Source organism: Cherax quadricarinatus, chromosome 61 (genome assembly GCF_038502225.1).
Source record: "Cherax quadricarinatus isolate ZL_2023a chromosome 61, ASM3850222v1, whole genome shotgun sequence".
NCBI lineage: Eukaryota > Metazoa > Arthropoda > Malacostraca > Decapoda > Parastacidae > Cherax > Cherax quadricarinatus.
Genome location: NC_091352.1, coordinates 13,196,453 through 13,215,124, shown reverse-complemented (window position 1 = coordinate 13,215,124; position 18,672 = coordinate 13,196,453). Strand labels below are relative to the sequence as shown.

Here is an 18,672-nt window from a genome sequence, read left to right as displayed (position 1 = left end):
CGCCCCTGTTTGCTCCGTCCCTTTTCTCTTCGCCTACATTCACTCTTGTCTTCCCTTCAGTTACCACCTTTATATGTTCATGTAGCATCTCACTTTTCCCTATCCCCCTGGGAAGTTCCAGCTGTTCGGGTCTGTTCTTTCTCACTCCCTTGCTCGAAAGCCCAACTGCCTACGGTGGCTTCCCGCTCTATTTTTCTTGATCACTTCCACACTCATTCTCATGCCATCGCTGTGTACACAGATGGCTCTAAGTCTTCAGACGGCGTCGGATTCGCAGCAGTGTTTCCGGACAGCGTCGTGCGGGGGCATTTACTATCTTCGGCTAGCATTTTTACTGCTGAATTGTATGCCATTCTTACAGCACTTATTCGTATTGCATCTATGCCTGTGTCATCATTTGTGGTAGTCTCAGACTCTCTTAGTGCTCTACAGGCTATACGAAAATTTGATACATCTCACCCCCTAGTTCTCCGTATCCAACTTTGGCTACGCCGTATCTCTACCAAACATAAAGATATTGTTTTTTGTTGGGTCCCTGGTCATGTCGACGTACAGGGCAATGAACAGGCAGACACTGCTGCGTGGTCAGCAGTACATGACCTACCAATTTCCTATAGAGGTGTTCCATTTCTGGACTATTTTGCTGCAATAGCTACCCACCTTCATACCCGTTGGCAACAACGTTGGTCAACTCTGCTCGGTAACAAACTTCATTCTATTAAACCGAGCATAGGTTACTGGCCGTCTTCTTGTCATCAATGCCGAGGTTGGGAGACCACTCTCTCCCGCCTTCGCATTAGCCACACTTGTCTTACCCATGGGTATCTCATGGAGAGGCACCCTGTTCCTCTCTGTGAGCAGTGTCAAGTTCCCGTATCGATTAGCCACATTCTGCTAGACTGCCGTCTCTATCAACGAGCACGCAGAATTTACCTCCGTCGTCGTCTCCACTCTACTACTCTCTTTACCTTCCCTTCTTGCTGATGGACCCTCCTTTAATCCTGACTCTCTCATTGACTTCTTGACAATGACTGATTTACTCCACAAACTCTGATGATGATACCTTTTGCACTCCCCTCAGCCCTTTCTAGCTCAGTCTCTTGCTGCCCTTTACCCTTTCACCATCCACTGCCCCGCTGTTCTCCGTAACCTATTACTCATCCATCTCCCTTTTGCCACCTGATGCCCTCGCATCCTTCCTGCCCTGCAGCACTGCATAGCCCTTGTGGCTTAGCGCTTCTTTTTTATTATAATAATAATAATGTATTTTAATTACAATAATTATCTTATTGGTCAGTAGTGTGTGCCACACATGCAAGATCACATTTTTTATGGAATTAAAAATTTCAAAATTTATATAAAGGACTTATTGGCTGTTTAAGGAAGACACAAAGGCCCATTATCTTAAATATTTTTAAAAATAGCCTAAACATTTTATATTACAGTATGTAGATTATTATTTTTTTAACTCGACTGTCTCCTATGCAAGCAGGGTGACCCAGAGAAAACCCATTCACTATCATAATCAGATTGTCCTAAACACTGCAACATCCCCAACCCTTGAGTGCAGGGCATGACCCTTCCCTCCATTCCTCACGTCGGGCTAACCGGTTTCCTCGAGTCCCTTATTAAAAGTTAGTTTGCTCACACTCCCTGAGCATGTCCATTAAAAAATTACTTCTCCATTCACTAACATTTTCTCACAAGCCTGCTGGATGCTCACACCTCTAAAACCCAAAGCCTCTCATACCCCCTTCCTTTCTACCTTCCACTCCAGATTTATATACCCTCTCAACCTATCCCTGTCCATCCTCTACATGCACAAACCATTTCAACAACCCTCACATTGCCTTTAACCTTCTACACTCCACAAATTCACTGCACACTGAAAAAATGGTATGGTGATACCAACAAGATATGGAAAAAGACATGTACAGTTTAGGACATAAGTTACTTTTCCCACACTACATTTCTGCTGCCTCTAGCCTCTTACCCACATCAAAATGTTGGTTCTACTGAATTATCATATTTAGGGGAAAGCCCTAAACCTATAGGGGGCCATAAGTGCCTGGGAAATGGGAGGCAATCATGGTTCAATCCAAGGAATTTGAGGACAAGTCCAATTCTTTGAATCAAGAGCCTCTTGCCAGTATCAAAGAACTTTCCTTGAGGGGTAATTATATTTACAAATACACCAAACCCATGTGGGGCAATAGCAGAATATTTCATTGTAGATTGGCATAATATCCAATTACATTGAAATATTGTAGGATATTTTTCAGAAAAAGATACATATACACTTCCGTTTATTATCTCAAATATATACAATACAGAAGTATTTTTATTCACTAGCAATATGCACTTTCACATGGGGGGAACAATGTGCATAATTTAGATTGCACATACAGCAAATGCTACCTACAAAGTCCAGCCTATATTGTAGGCAGTTTCCCCCAGAACAAGCTTTATCAGTAAAAAAAAAACAACAGCCTTTATGTAAGTTTCAAAGAGAAGGGTGGTTACACTTCTGCTGTGACTAGGTATAGAGTTGTATTTTGTTTTTCAATAAATGCCACAAGACCAAATACCCAGTTGCTGAAGGGATTCCCAAACTGATGGTACATAGGGTTGTAATTTGGCATTAGCGTATTTTAAGAGATGAAGCTGATTCCGAGCAAGATACCTACACCAAAGGCCTGACCTTGTGTGGTACTTTTACCATAATGAGTGCAATCACATGTCACTAGTTATATTGCAACCTTAAAAGCCATTAAATTTTACATTATAATAATCATCCATTGAGCAATACAATTTTACTGGCATATTTATTTTTTTATAAAAAATATTAGAGTAAGCATATGTAGGAGCTTCAATAAATCTTATTAAAACATCACTCCAGTTTAATATTTTGCTTTAAAAATTTACATCTTGTATCCATAAAATGCACAGTTACTGCATATAATACTTGGGTTAAGAAAATGTATGCAATTTAAATTTTAGCTACAAAATATTCCCATCCTTACACAGGTCAGTAATTTCAGATCCCCTACTTTAGTAATATAAATTTCTTTGTGGCTCTGGAACATTACACTTGTGTGTATTTATAAACTATCACTTGTGATTAATTGGCTCCCAATGCATTTAGGCCTGGCTCACCCTTCTTGGCTATACCAGACAGAAGCTTCTTCACCTCAGCAATAGCACGCCCAGGATTCAATCCCTGTTCAAAAGGTAAATCAGTAAAATGAAACTGAATGATTAGCAATACCTAAACTTCATTACAGTAAATTGCACTCCCTGGAGTGTAGGCAAGAAAGATGTACTGTATTTACAACTTCCCTTCAGCATTTAATGTGCAAGATTTGAAGTGTGTTAAAACCTGTGGTATAGCCCAGCATGCCTGGCAGTAATAAAGTTAAGCACTAAACCTGAAAAGGTTATACAGTGACTGTAGAGAAATTACCACCTACAGAGGTGGAGTTGATGACCCCTCCCCCTTTCCCACAGGGCTCGAGATGCGGGGAGGTCGTATATCATCCTCACGTCGTCTCAACATCCAGACTGAACGTTGTGATATCAGGCACCCTTCCTTCTACCAATAAGGACTTTCAAAATATTTCACTTACATGTTTGCCCAAGAAAGACTTCTATTCAACATGTCCTAAACTAGTTATTAATAACCTTTAGCCTAATGATATAGCTAGTAGGATGAACTTTTCCTTGACTCTGAGGTGTTCTATACTATCTCTTTCCTTGACTTACAACTGGCCAGAGTTGGCACCGATGCCTGAAGACATCATGCCAGCAGTTTTGCGTCAATAATGGCACCAAGGTACAATTCAAGATTAATTGACTCAACACAATAATGATCTAAAGAGTGACTGGGCAAGTCCAAGTTGAAACATAACCATGGTTACAATGCCATGTGCAACCATGACACTCAGTTATGCTCTGACAATATCCAGGGAGAACTGAGGAAGAGATACAGCAATGATAAGCAAAGCATCCCCAGCAACTCTCCCTGCCGTGGAACATTAACCACGAACATATTAAGGAGAATGAAAGCAGAGATAGTGTTGAGATGCAAATAGGTAACTCTGCTAAGTGAGGTGTCATTGCCAGTAACTCTCCCTACCGTGGACCAATAACCACAGACTAACATTCATGAGTTAATCTTGCAGACAACTGATGACAAATTCAGGTGACACTGAACATGTAAATGAGGGTATTATGTTCTGAACAGTAAGTGTGCCATGAACTAAAATGCCAGTGTATATGGTGAACTACCCACAGCATTCTTAAACAACATTTAATGTCACTAAAGTGATTAAAGAAGTGAAGACATCAAAGTGATTCATTGGGGTACACCTGTCTTACCTTCAATCAAGCCATCGATAGTGGCATCACAACAACACAGTAGTGTCACACGACTCCCGCTACACATAAGCCAGGCAACTTCCAACACTATACTTCAACCCATTAAGACACTGCAGTGTCTAGGGTCAGGTATAGTCTTATCGGGACTAACTTTTCATCGATGCCGTAATGGAAGGGCAATCTGCCCAAACCATGTATGATATGTGATCTCACCAGGTGTCTACCCTTGATATACTGGAATATATGTTGCCAGGGCTGGGGTAAACAAATGTCCAATCTGCCCTATTTCAGCTCCTCGGACCTAAGACAGCTGCTACAGAGAAGTTTCAGGATGCAGCCGTTGGATCTTCTAGACTGTCACCTCTTGAGATAAGTACAAAATATCTTTAATCTTAAGGACAATGTCTTAACAGGGACTCTTGGCAATAAAATAGTATATTGAACACCCAAATCTACTACACAGCAGAGTTGTATGACCCATGTGGGTTTAGTGCATGATTTTGATAACTAATGCAGTACTATAGATAAAAGCTCCAAATTGCAGCCTTCACCTTAGCTTCTGCTCAATCATTTTCCCAAGACCTTGGGTTCTGCCTAATCATTTTCCCAAGACCTTGACAGCCCAGGCACCAACAGGAATGTGGAGATTGGTTTCAAATCTGCATACTGAGATTATGCCTTGCAAAAGTCGACTACATGGCAGACCATGCAAAATACATATCCCCAAAATGAAGATAACTATACTAACCTTGGGACAGGCCTTAGTGCAGTTCATGATGGTATGACAACGGTAAACAGAGAAGGGATCACGTAATCTCTTAAGACGATCTTCAGATTTTTCATCACGGGAGTCAATTATCCAACGATAGGCCTGCATAAGAACAGCTGGTCCTAAGTACTTGTCCCCATTCCACCAGTATGAAGGGCAGGAAGTTGAGCAACACGCACACAGGATGCACTCATACAGACCATCCTAATTTCAAAATAAAGAGGAAAAAAATTCTTAAATGTAAAAGCATTTCTAACAATATACAGTGGTCCCTCAATAATCATAGGGCTCGAAAGTCGTAAATTTCGGAAATCAAAGCGATATTTTCGTAATAACATGGGCTCGCTAATCGTAGATTGACTCGCGAATAGTACGTAGTTCGTCCGGGACGTGTACACACGCTGTGAGACGGGGTGGCCTCCCTACCCAGCCAGTGTGGCATTGTTTACCAGTGAGCGAAGGTCCCCTCACTTGCTCCTACAAAATATTGCACGATATTCCATTCATTTTAGTGCTTGCAAGTACTAAATAAGCTACCATGGCTCCAAAGAAAGCTCCTAGTGCCAAGCCTTTGGTAAAAGTGAGAAATACGATTGAATTTAAGAAAAACATCATTGAACAATATGAAAGTGGCATAAGTGTGGCCGAACTGGCCAGGATGTATAACAAACCCTATACAACCACATGTTCCATCGTGGCCAAGAAAAAGGAAATCAAGGACGCTGTTGTTGCAAAAGGGGTAAATATGCTGACAAAAATGAGATCACCAGTACTCGAAGAGGTTGAGAAGTTATTACTGGTGTGGATAAACGAGAAACAATTACCAGGAGATAGTCTTATGACGTCAATTATTTGTGAAAAGGCTAGGCAGTTGCACGACGATCTGGTAAAGAAACTGCCTGCAAATAGTGGTGATGCGAGTGAATTTAAGGCCAGCAAAGGTTGGTTTGAGAGATTTAAGAACTGTAGTGGCATACACAGTGTGGTAAGGCATGGTGAGGCTGCCAGTTCGGACCACAAAGTGGCTGAAAAATATGTGCATGAATTCAAGGAGTACATAGAGGCTGAAGGACTGAAACCTGAACAAGTGTTCAATTGTGACGAAACAGGCCTCTTTTGGAAGAAAATGCCAAAGAGGACCTACATTACACAGGAGCAAAAGGCACTACCAGGACACAAGCCTATGTAAGACAGGCTGACGCTCATGTTCTGTGCTAATGCTAGTGGGGATTTCAAAGTGAAGCCGTTATTAGTGTACCATTCTGAAAATCCCAGTGTGTTCAGGAAAAACAATGTTATGAAGAGTAAATTGTGTGTTTTGGAAATCTAATATTAAGGCATGGGTCACAAGGGACATTTTCGTCGAGTGGTTCAATGAAGTGTTTGGCCCTAGTGTGAAGAATTACCTCCTGGAAAAGAAATTGGATCTCAAGTGCCTCCTAGTAATGGACAATGCACCTACTCATCCTCCAAACTTGGATGACCTAATTTTTGAGGAGTTTGGGTTCATCACAGTAAAGTTCTTGCCCCCCAATACCACTCCTCTCCTCCAGCCCATGGACCAGCAGGTCACTGCAAACTTTAAAAAACTCTACACCAAAGCAATGTTTCAAAGGTGCTTGAATGTGACCTCAGACACTCACTTGACCCTAAGAGATTTTTGGAGAGAACACTTCAGCATCCTCCATTGCATAACCCTTATAGGTATGGCTTGGAAGGGAGTGACTACCAGGACTTTGAACTCTGCTTGGAGAAAATTGTGGCCAGATTGTGTCAACAAGAGGGATTTTGAAGGGTTTGGGGCTGACCCTGATGAGCCTATGTCTGTTGTTAAATTTATTGTGGCACTGGGGAGTTCCGTGGGGTTGGATGCGAGTTTGGAGGATGTGGAAGAGTTAGTGGAAGACCACAACGAAGAGCTCACCACTGAGGAGCTGCAAGAGCTTCAGCAGGAAGAGCAACAGATCACAACTCAGAATCTTGCTGCAGAGGAAGAGGGAGAGAGATGGAAGAAGGTGCCTTCTTCAGAAATTAAGGAGATTTTTGAAATGTGGGGCAAGATGGAAAGATTTATGGAGAAACATCACCCTGACAAGGCTGTTGCAAGCCATGTTGGCAACATGTACAGTGACAAAGTCTTGGCCCATTTTAGGGAAGTGTTAAAGAGACGCCAGAAACAGAGCTCTCTGGACAGTTATTTTGCGAGACAGGACTCCAGTGTCTCTCAAGCTAGTCCTAGTGGCATTAAGAAACAGAGAAGAGAAGTAACCCCAGAAAAGCAATTGGTACCTGAGGTGTTGATGGAAGGGGATTCCCCTTCCAAACTGTAAATAATCCAATATCTCTCCTCCTCCAGTCTTCCATACACTAAGAAGAATCATCAATAAAGGTAAGCATTATGCTGTTAATGTTTCATTCATCATGTCCCATTGTATTGTTTATGTACTACATCTATATTTCATGTAAAAATTTTTTGTTTTAATACTTCTGGGTGTCAGGAACGGATTAATTGTATTTACGTTATTTCTTATGGGGAAAATTGATTCGAAAATCGTATATTTCGATAATAGTAACACCTCCAGGAACGGATTAATTACGATAAACGAGGGACCACTGTACAAGATAGCTATATAAAAAACAATATGTGGAAATGGGTTAGAATCCCTTCCCCATGTGGAATGGAGTTTCATAGAAGGGAACTAAATGCCAGTAGCAAGGGGCTAGTACTCTAACCCTTTCTGTATCAATTACTAGAATAGGGGAAATTTTGAAGTTGCATTCTTTGAAAGTGCGTGGGTGTAGCACAGAAAAGAATAGCACAGAAAAGAATTTTTTGTTAATGTTATGAAAAAAAGATAGCTGGATGTCCAATTGCTAGAAGCTAAAATAAGTATGCAAATTTCAATGGAGAGGGGTAAATGGGGTTAAATCATGAATATCGGAGAACTAGAGTTAATGAATAAGTAGAGGTGATAAGTAATCAACTATGGAAAGGAAGGAGGGAGCATGTTTAAATTCAAGAATTATGTGGATTAAAGTGGGATGTATGAAGAGTTAAAATAAGTGGAGAGAAGTGCAGAGGAGAGATTTTGGGAATGTTAACTGAATTTTTAAGTTTTCTTTTTGGGCCACCCCTGCCTTGGTGGGAAACGGCTGACATGTTAAAAAAAAAAAAAAAAATATCCATGAAATATGATGATGTGTGCAATAACAGCATGAAGTCACACAGTTTGTTAAACTGTACTGGTGGCTAAAAGGTTGATCCAAGATTTTTGAATGTGCATGTTGTTAAGGAAGCAACTTTTATGTCAGAGCATTATTTAGTTGTAGCTACATTAAAAGGCAGAAGAAAGAAGTGAATGAAATTAAGAAGGCTATGGTTAGCGACAGGCATTAACTACTGAAAGAAAGGCAGGCTAGAGAGAGTACAAGAAACAGAGGTGGAGGTGGATAAGGTATGGGGTTAATTTAAGAATGCAGTGCTAGAGTTGTCAGTTACTATTTGCCAATGACATCTCTTTTGGGAGAGTCGGAAGAAAAGTTGCAAAGGTTAATTGATGAATTTGGAAGAGTATGTGAAAGCAGTAAATTAAAAGTGAATACAGAAAAGAGCAAGATAATGAAGGTAATAAAAAGTCTGGGAAATGATACACTGAATATCAGACTGGAGGGAGCATGGAGGAAGTGGATGGATTTAGGACACTATTTAGTGTAAATGTTATGCAGAGAATTCATAGTCTGGAGATTTAGGAGGAGGTGCAGAATTAATAAAGGTATTATCCAGAGGGCTGAGAAGGGATTAAGGTGGATTGGTCATTCAGAGAGGTTGGAGTAAAATAGGATGAATCAGAGGGTATATAAATCTGTAGTGGAGTGAAGGTGGGGTAGGGGTCATCCCTGGAAAGGATGGAGGGAGGGGGTAAAGAAGGTTTTGTGTGCAAGGGGCTTCGACATACAGCAGGCACCTGTGAACATGTTAGATGGGAGTGAGGACAAATGATTTTTTGGGACCTGCCAAGCGGTTTGTATAAGAGCAAGGTAATATTCTGTAAAGGGATTCAGGAAAACCAGTTAGCTGGAGATAGGAAGTACAGTGCCTGCACTTACAGGAGATGTTTGGGATATTTGCTGTTTGGAAAGACATCTGAACTGTCATATCTGCATGCCTCCGGCAAGACAGTGATAGTGTGAATGATGGTGAAAGTGTTTCTTTTTTGGGTCACCCTGCCTTGGTGGGAGATGGCTACCATGTTAAAAAAAAAAATAGGAAGGGACATCTCAACAGGAAAGTCTACAAATAATGTAGTAAACCATAAAATAGGGAAAGAGGGGGGGGGGGGGAATAGGTTCTGTGCTGAGGCATCTGTGAAGTTTATCTATGGAGACAACAAAGGGGAATGTGCTAGAAGATAGTGGTACCAATACTGTTGCATGGGTTTTGAGTGGTGCAGTGAGAACAGAAGCAGTGAAGATATTATGTTTGTGAGCAATCTGTGGTGTAAATATTGTTGCAAAGAATTTTATGTACATGCATAAATTAAAAGTCAGTGTGGGGTCACCAAGGGCATAATTCAGAGGGCTGAGGAAGGGTTGCTGAGGTGGTTTGAGAATGGAGAGAGACAGGATGACAAAGAAGGTGCATAAATCTGATATGGAAGGTAGGAGGGATACAGGTCATCCCAAGAATGGTTAGAGAGATAAGGGGGACTTTAGGGTTTTGAGCACCAAGCAGGCTTGTGAAAGCATGCTAAGTATAAATGAATAGAGACAAGTAGTTTTAAATAGATGAGCTGCAGTGGCTGCACTTTGAAGGCATTTGAAGGGTAATCTGAACAGTGATGTCAGCACACTTTTGGACACAGACCATCCATTAATCCTTTCACTGTTGGTCCCGTAATATTACAGCTTTGAAGCCAGTGTCGGTCCCATAATACTATGCCAAAATTTTAGCGGCTTCCAATCTTGGGGAGATTGCCAGTAGGCCTACATATGAGAGAATGGGTCTGACTGGTCAAAGTTAAAACTATGCAATTACTAACCAGCTTTTTGCGATCATCAACTGACTGCAAGTATTGCTGATCACCAGGATTAAGGCCATCTCCTCGTTGCAACCAGGGCTGGATAGATCGGTATTGCTCATAGAAGTTATTCATATCAGGAACTAGATCCTTAATAACATACATATGAGGCAAGGGGTATATCTTTGTTGGTTTACTCAAGTTTGTGTCTATTTTGCTGCAAAACAAAACAAAAAAAAATAGTATTAAATTTTTTTTTTTATTAACACATCGGCCGGTTCCCACCAAGGCAGGGTGGCCCGAAAAAGAAAAACTTTCATCTTTCACCCCATCACTGTCTTGCCAGAGGGGTGCTTTACACTACAGTTATAAAACTGCAACATTAACGCCCCTCCTTCAGAGTGTAGACACTGTACTTCCCATCTCCAGGACTCGAGTCTGGCCTGCCGGTTTCCATGAATCCCTTCATAAATGTTATTTTCCTCACACTCCAACAGCACGTCAAGTATTAAAAACCATTTGTCTCCATTCACTCCTATCAAATACGTTCATGCACACTTACTGGAAGTCCAAGCCCCTCGCACACAAAACCTCCTTTACCCCCTCCCTCCAACCCTTCCTAGGCCAACCCCTACCCCGCCTTTCCTCCACTACAGATTTATACACTCTCAAAGTCATTCTGTTTTGTTCCATTCTCTGTACATGTCCGAACCACCTCAACAACCCCTCCTCAGCCCTCTGGATAATAGTTTTGGTAAACCCACACCTTCTCCTAATTTTCAAACTACGAATTTTCTGCATTATATTCACACCACGCATTGCCCTCAGACATAACATCACCACTGCCTCCAGCTTTCTCCTCGTTGCAACATTCATCACCCATGCTTCACACCCATACAAGAGTGTTGGTACAACTATAATCTCATACATTCCCCTTTTTGCTTCCATGGACAAAGTTCTTTGTCTCCACAGACTCCTAAGTGCACCACTCACCCTTTTCTTCTCATCAATTTTGTGATTCACTGAGGTTTGGGATATTGGGAGTTTGGTGGGATGTGTAATAGGATGGTATATATATATAATTGGGGCCCTGATGTTGTAACTATTTCAGGTCACTTTTTATATTGTATCTTTATATATGCTTCTAAACTGTTGCATCTGGGAACTTCTGCAAAAACAGTGATTATGTATGAGTGAGGTGAAAGTGTTGAATGATGATGAAAGTATTTTCATTTTGGGGATTTTCTTTCTTTTTGGGTCACCCTGCCTAGGTGGGAGACGGCTGACTTGTTGAAAAATATATATATATAAAAGAAAATACAATGTCATAAAAACACTTACTGTACTATAAGTACAATACTTCAAGTCTAAATTAAGGGGCCATCCCAGGAACAATCTCTACAATTTAGGGGCTTGAGCATCAAACAGGCTTGTGGTGATAGGTGGATGTACTGTTGGGGGTGTGACCAAGGCACAATTCAAGAAAAGATTAAGGGAAACTAGTTAGCAGGACTTGCCATGGAAGAGGGAAGGACAGTTCCTGCACTCTGAAGGAGGAATGGGAATGCTTCAGTGAAAAGTGAAACTGTACTGTAATCTTAGTATACTTCTGGCAAGACAGCAACTGCAGAATAATAATAATAATAGAGAATTTTTTCTCTTGAGCACCTGTTCTTTCAAGAAATTCACAAGTGATCATAAGCCAATGAATGGTAAATGCATTTCCTTTTTCTGGGTCACCCTAACTTGGTGTGAGAAGGCAGCTTAAATAAGTAAAAAAAAAAAGTCTAGAAAATGACTATAAGAACATTCTTTGCAACAAGTTTTGTTGTAATAGATGATAAGACCGTTTAGTGTTACATGGAAAGTGGAAGGACTGTCAGTCACACTAAGATGATACAATCGAATGTGTAGTGCTGCAGTCTCTCACTTGTCCCTTTAACACAACATTATAGGCTTATGCATAAACCATAAAAGAAAAAAAATATGATTTACAGACAATTCAGATGTAGTGAAGTGTCGGATAAAAAAAAAAATAAGGGGTCTCACATTTTCACTGAAGCCAAAGCCAGCAGCAGAGTAAAAATACAGTGGACTGAGACAGTGATAGCCACCTTCAGCTATTCTGCTACGTAAACAATAGCATCATTATCGTAATTACAGTCATTTGAGCACTCTTATAGTGCTTGAAGGCTGCATATAACTTTGTCATCACTAGACAAGAATACTTTAATCCCTGAAATAGGGATTAAAGTACTCTTAGCATATATATGCTAAGAGAAAGGGTAGACTATTGGCAGCAGCTGTAAGACTTGTCTATAATACTTGCCTCATATTGTTCAACTGCTAAATTTGGTGAAAGGGTAAATACTGCATGACCTTGTCTAAGGACAGAGAACCTGTGTATAAATATTATATGTTGGGAAAGTCAGCTTACTCAGTGGAAGACAAGTCAGTACAGTCTTCCAATCATACATTTCCTTCTTGTTACTTTTAGAACTGTTTCGATATATATATAGGTTTCATATACAGCCTCTCCTCACTTAGCGACGTACTCGTTTACCAATGCCTCGGACTTACGACGGGCTCTCTGACCAGTATTCATGCCTAAATAATGTATAGATGATTTCCTCTATTCTGTTTATTTCAATATCCAGTACACTACTGTATAAACATTTAAAAATATACCAGAAATGTTATAAATGGTGCAAAGGTGACATTAAAACAAGATCAAAGATGGTTGACACAAACTCACTACCATTATAGTATGCTCCTCACTTAGCAACGAATTTAACGATGTGGTCTCAGGAATGGAAGTCCGTCATTAAGTGAGGAGAGGCTGTATAGTATATCTATGTACATAAACTTATCATACAGATAATGAGAATGGTCACCATAAATTATTGTTTTGAACACTACTGAAATATATATGGACTACTCACCTAATCTAGTATTTCATAGGCTTACCTTTCCTCTTCATGCCTCCTGGGCACAGACAAGGTAAAGTATGGATGATAAAGACTCAGTTCCATCCCACACCTGTTTAATTTTGCCACTAGAGTTTAGGGATAGCGGCCACATCCATGTTACAAAGCTTACACTTAATAAGGTTCTAGATGTTCTCTATCAAATTTAAGTGTGGCAAGTTACCAGGCCAGTTATTAAAGATTAAAATTTCAGTCATTTAGCCCATATTTTATGTCTTTGGCATTATGGCAACTGGCAATGTCTTCAATGCAAAAGTTACCGTGACACTTCAAACTGTCAGCAAATAATCTGCTAAAGACATACTTATGCACATACATAATTATGATACCTACTAAAGGTTAGGCATTATATGTGGTGGATGAATTCCTTGGTATTATAAAGTTGTATTATTGCAGGTTTTCTTACAATTGGCTGCAATTAAGATTTCTTCATATCACATCTTTCATTTACACACCTTTCTTCACTTTATCATTAATCACCACAGTTAGAGAATAACAGTAATGCCTGAATAACACATCACCATAAAAGACACAAGAATGTATAATTAGTGTAATACAGTAGGGCCCCGCTTTACAGCATTTCACCTTATGGTGTTTTGCTAATAAGGACATTTCAAATTACGACCAAAACTCACTATATGGCCCCCCCCCACCTGTCTTTCTAATACGGTCACCGGGTGCCATCTGGTTTGTTTACATTCTCCATGAGCACCGTGTCTCCATTATGTGACCAATTATGTAAGTGTATTAATGTAAGTGCGTTTGTACGTGTATGTTTGGGGGTCTGAAATGGGCTAATCTAATTCACAATATTCCTTATGGGAACAAATTCATTCAGTAATGGCACCTGAACATACTTCTGGAATGAAATAATATCGTAAACCGGGGGTCCACTGTATTTTAAAGTTATTTCATGTTTTACATGTATATATATAAATCTATATATATATTTTTTTAACACATCGGTCGTTTCTCACCAAGGCAGGGTGACCCAAAAAAAAAAAAAGAAAAATACTTTCATCATCATTTAACATTTTCACTATCACTCATACATACGATAATTTATGCCTGGTTAAGATGTGCAATGCATGCCAAGCCTAGAATCCTCTATATAACTAAGGGGCTTTCCATGTGATTGATTTAATGCCATCCAAAATATTTTCTTTTTGGGAATTTTCTTTCTTTTTTGGGTCACCCTGCCTCTGTGGGAAACGGCCAACTTGTTAAAAGAAAAGAAAAAAAAAAAAAAAAAATTCTAACTGCATTGATATAGGGGATCTATACAAATGAAGCATCATGTGATACATGCTGTGGAAAGCATTAGTTCAATTAGAAGGGCAGGAATCTAGTAGACATGACTGATGCATTAAACACCAACAGGAACAAAAGGTGGATAGCTGTTCTGAACTATGATGGCGGTACTCTTTTGACAAGACAGCTAATGTGTTTCCTCTTTCCTGGGTCACCCTACTACAATGGAAGATGGCTGGTGTGTGGCCACCAAGCCTTACAGTAAACAGATTGAAAACCTATAGAGCATTTTACTAAAAATTTCAACCATTACTTAGGTATTGTAATTGCATGGCCCACAATATTGCAATTTCTTGTTATTTAACCCTTTGAGGGTTTTCGTCGTACTAGTACGTCTTACGCGTAGGGGTTTTTGACGTACTAGTACGCATAAATTCTAGCGGCCTCAAATCTCGCGCAAAAAGGCTGGTAGGCCTAGGTGTGAGAAAATGGGTCTGCGTGGTCAGTGTGCGCGGTAGAAAAAAAATCTGGGACCCAGTGGTGCATTGTGGGAATGCCCTCTTAGTAAACAATGTCCACCATGCCTCGCTGTAAGAAGCTCCTCACTCCTCGGCGAATTGGGACACTTTTGTTCCCCAGTGACAGTTCTAATAGTGATGGAAGTGCCAGTGAAGATGAGTTTCGTGGTTTTAGTGAGGTTTTGACCGAAACTAATGACCATAATATCGGTAATAGTGAAGAAAACCCAGACGACCCTCAGCCTTCCACCTCTGGTGCTGGGCCCTCGTGTTCACGTTCAGTTGTTCCAGAACCCAAGAGGAAACTTCTATTTTCCCAAATCCCAGACTCAGATGAGAGCATGGGTGATGATAGTGATAGTGAATATGAACTACAAGCTCTTCAAACTAGTTCCAGTAGTGATAGTGAAGTGCAATATTCCCCAGTGAAGAGTCAGTATATACGACGATATATGCGCTCTGGAAGTGTGCCATATGTTTTACCAAGGGGAAGGAGTGTATCTCGGAGTACATCCCGTGGCTGTACAACAGGAACAGACAGTGAAAATGACGAAGATACTGTTGCAATTGGGATGGAAAATGTGCGTGGTGGTAGTGGTGCCGGCGGTGAGGCACCAGCAGTGGGCCATGCTGCCACTCACGCTGCCACCCACGCCGCTGCCTCAGCTGATCTAGAACAAAGGCCACCATCCCCCACTCCCCCACCACACCAGCCTCCACAACCACAACCTCCACAACCACAACCACCTGTCATTGTCCAGTACCCACCAGCAGACCACACCTGGGATTGGCAGGAAGCTGTCAATTTTGTTCCAAATCCCCACCAGTTTGATGGCAGCCAAAGTGGAATACGGCCATCTTGTGCACTTGGGAACAATGCCACTGAACTGGAATGTTTCGAGTTATTCTTTGACGAACCACTGATGAAAAGTATTGTCATGGAAAGCAACACATACTACGAGTACACCATGGCAAACACAATACTTTCACCAAAATCACGTCTACACCAATGGAAGGAGGCAACTGTGGCTGAGATGTATCTTTTCTTTGCCACAATAATGCTTATGCTACATGTGTATAAGCACAAAGTGAAATCATACTGGTCAACAGACCCCCTGATTGCAACACCAGGTTTCAGTGATATAATGCCAGTGAATCGATTTGTGCTAATGTTACGTATGCTTCACTTCTCAGATAAAACCAGGCCTGACAGAACTGACAGGTTATATAAGATTAGGAATGTGTTTGTGTATCTGAAACAGAAATTCAGTACTCATTTTTATCCCTTCAGGAAGCTTGTAATTGACGAGTCTTTGATTCTGTTCAAAGGAAGACTCTCTTTCAAGCAGTACATACCAAGCAAGAGGAAATGCTTTGGTATAAAGTTGTTTGTGCTTTGTGATTGTTACAGTGGTCTGGTATTGGATATTATTGTGTACACTGGAAGTTATACATTGCAAAATACCAGGAAGTTATTGGGCATCTCAGGTGATGTGGTTCGAACAATGATAGAACCATACCTTGGTAAGGGGCATATATTATATACAGATAACTGGTACACAAGCCCCTCACTCAGTGATTTTTTGCGAGTGAACATGACAGATGTGTGTGGCACAGTGCGTGCAAATCGAAAACATATGCCCAGGTTTGACGCTGGCACTCGCAGAGGTGAGGTGCAGGCGTTTGCTGCCAATGACATCATGGCATTTCGGTGGCATGACAAACGAGATGTCACACTGTTGTCATCAATTCACCCTAATGAAATGGCAGACAGTGGCAGGCAGCATAGAGAGAGAAATGAACCCATTCTAAAACCTGCAGCTGTGATTGATTACACCTTCAACATGCGTTCAGTGGACAAATGTGACATGCAGATTGGGTTAGCTGATTGTGTTCGCAAGAGTTATAAGTGGTACATAAACTGTTTTTCCATCTTCTGGACATTTCCATGCTCAATGCTTATAATATGTATAAGATGAGCACCAGAAACAAACCACAGTACGGCGAATTCTGTCTGTCTGTCATCAGACAAATAGTATTCAAGTACCAAGGAAATGCACCTGCAATTGACCGCCCACCAAATTATCAACAACTACCTGCTCGTCTGAAGCATGGTGATCACTTCCTGGTAAAACTGCCTGCTACTGCTTTGAAGAAAAAGGCTCAGAAGAGGTGTTACGTCTGTTCACATACAAAAAAACGCCCACAACAACGCAGAGACACTCGTTTTATGTGTGAGGAGTGCAAAACTCCACTGTGCATGACACCATGTTTCAAAGACTTCCACAGGCTGCAGAACTTCTAGAAACATGTCCTGTGACTGTATATGTGTATATAAAATATAGAAAAATAGTAATAAACAACATTTCATATTGTTTGTTTGTGTAAATATTTTCTGTAAACAAAATAATGACAACAGTGTTTATGCCCTTATTGTGTAGTATTGAAAAAGAAATAACTTACAAAATACTGATCATGTTGGCCTCAGAGGCCATAAAAGTTACTCAGAAAAAGAAAAATTGAAAAATAATTGAAAATAGTACATAAAAAAGTAAATAGAAAAATACCGGGTGACGGCAGTCGGCGATGTTACCATATGTTGTTCAATTTTGGCAAATTTCACACCTCCATATCTCGGTAAGTATTGACGTTAAAATTTTTTTGTTTAGCCTATAATGTTTAGAAAAAAATACTCTATTTTTTCATAAGAAAAAAAATTTTTTTTTTTTGAAATTTGGCCGACCCTGAGAACGAGTTTCGGAGAGGGCCTGTCGACCCTCAAAGGGTTAACCCTTTCACTGTCGACACCCTGCAAACTGAAAGTTCCTTTTTTATTGCCATTTTTGATCAACCACAAGGTCAGAGGTTAGCAATTCCCATCATACACTGCATGGAGCAGTTTTTTTTTTATGTTGGGCACACCAGGCCTCCTGGTGGATCAGAGCATGGTTGATCAGGCTCTGATCCACCAGGAGGCCTGGTCACAGACCGGGCCGCGGGGGCGTTGACCCCCGGAACTCTCTCCAGGTAAACTCCAGGTAAACACCCACCATACAAACCTGCATTCTCATGTTTATGTCAAAATTTGATCTACATAAGTGCCACTAGCCCCAACCATGTAGATCTATGTGGGAGACAGTAAAGGTGCTAATTTTTTAGATACACTTCATGGGAGTGTGCAATAACAATCTTGCAATAAAGAGGGTTTTCCAGGGACTGCAGAAAAATAATTAGTACATTAATTTTCCTACCTGATGCAAGCAAGCGTGTTCACTCCACCAATATTCATTGAGCAAGAACCACAGATGCCCTCTCGACATGATCTTCTGAAGGTCAGGGATGCATCAATTTCATTCTTGATCTTCAGCAAAGCATCAAGTACCATTGGACCACACCTGAAAATTTAAGAAGAAAAAGTTTTAAGCCTTATACAGTGGACCCTCGGCTAACACCTTTAATCCGTTCCAGAGAGCTAGCCTTTAACCAATTAATTTTCCCCATAAGAAATAATGGAAATCCAATTAATCCGTTCCAGACACCCAAAAGTATTAAACAAAATTTTTTTCACATGAAATATACATTTCCCTACACAGAAAAACAATGATATATGAAGAATAAAACAATAATAATATCACACTTACCTTTATTGTGGACTTAGTGATGAGACAGGAGGAGGGCAGAGGATGAAGGTATTCTATTGTTTGGAAGGGGAATCCCCTTCCATAAAGACTTCAGGTAACTAGTCCTTTTCT

The 18,672-nt window shown here is 40.6% G+C and overlaps 1 protein-coding gene across 1 annotated transcript; it reads right to left on the bottom strand.

Moving 5' to 3' along the window:
* Positions 1 to 2,293: 2,293 nt before the first annotated feature.
* LOC128703370 (succinate dehydrogenase [ubiquinone] iron-sulfur subunit, mitochondrial) lies at positions 2,294 to 18,315 on the bottom strand (the record flags this gene model as incomplete). Its single annotated transcript, XM_070098237.1, is given in 4 exon segments — positions 2,294 to 3,220; positions 5,126 to 5,350; positions 10,186 to 10,381; positions 18,172 to 18,315. Coding segments are annotated over 4 exon segments (664 nt in total), but the record flags the coding sequence as incomplete, so codon positions are not given.
* Positions 18,316 to 18,672: the final 357 nt, after the last annotated feature.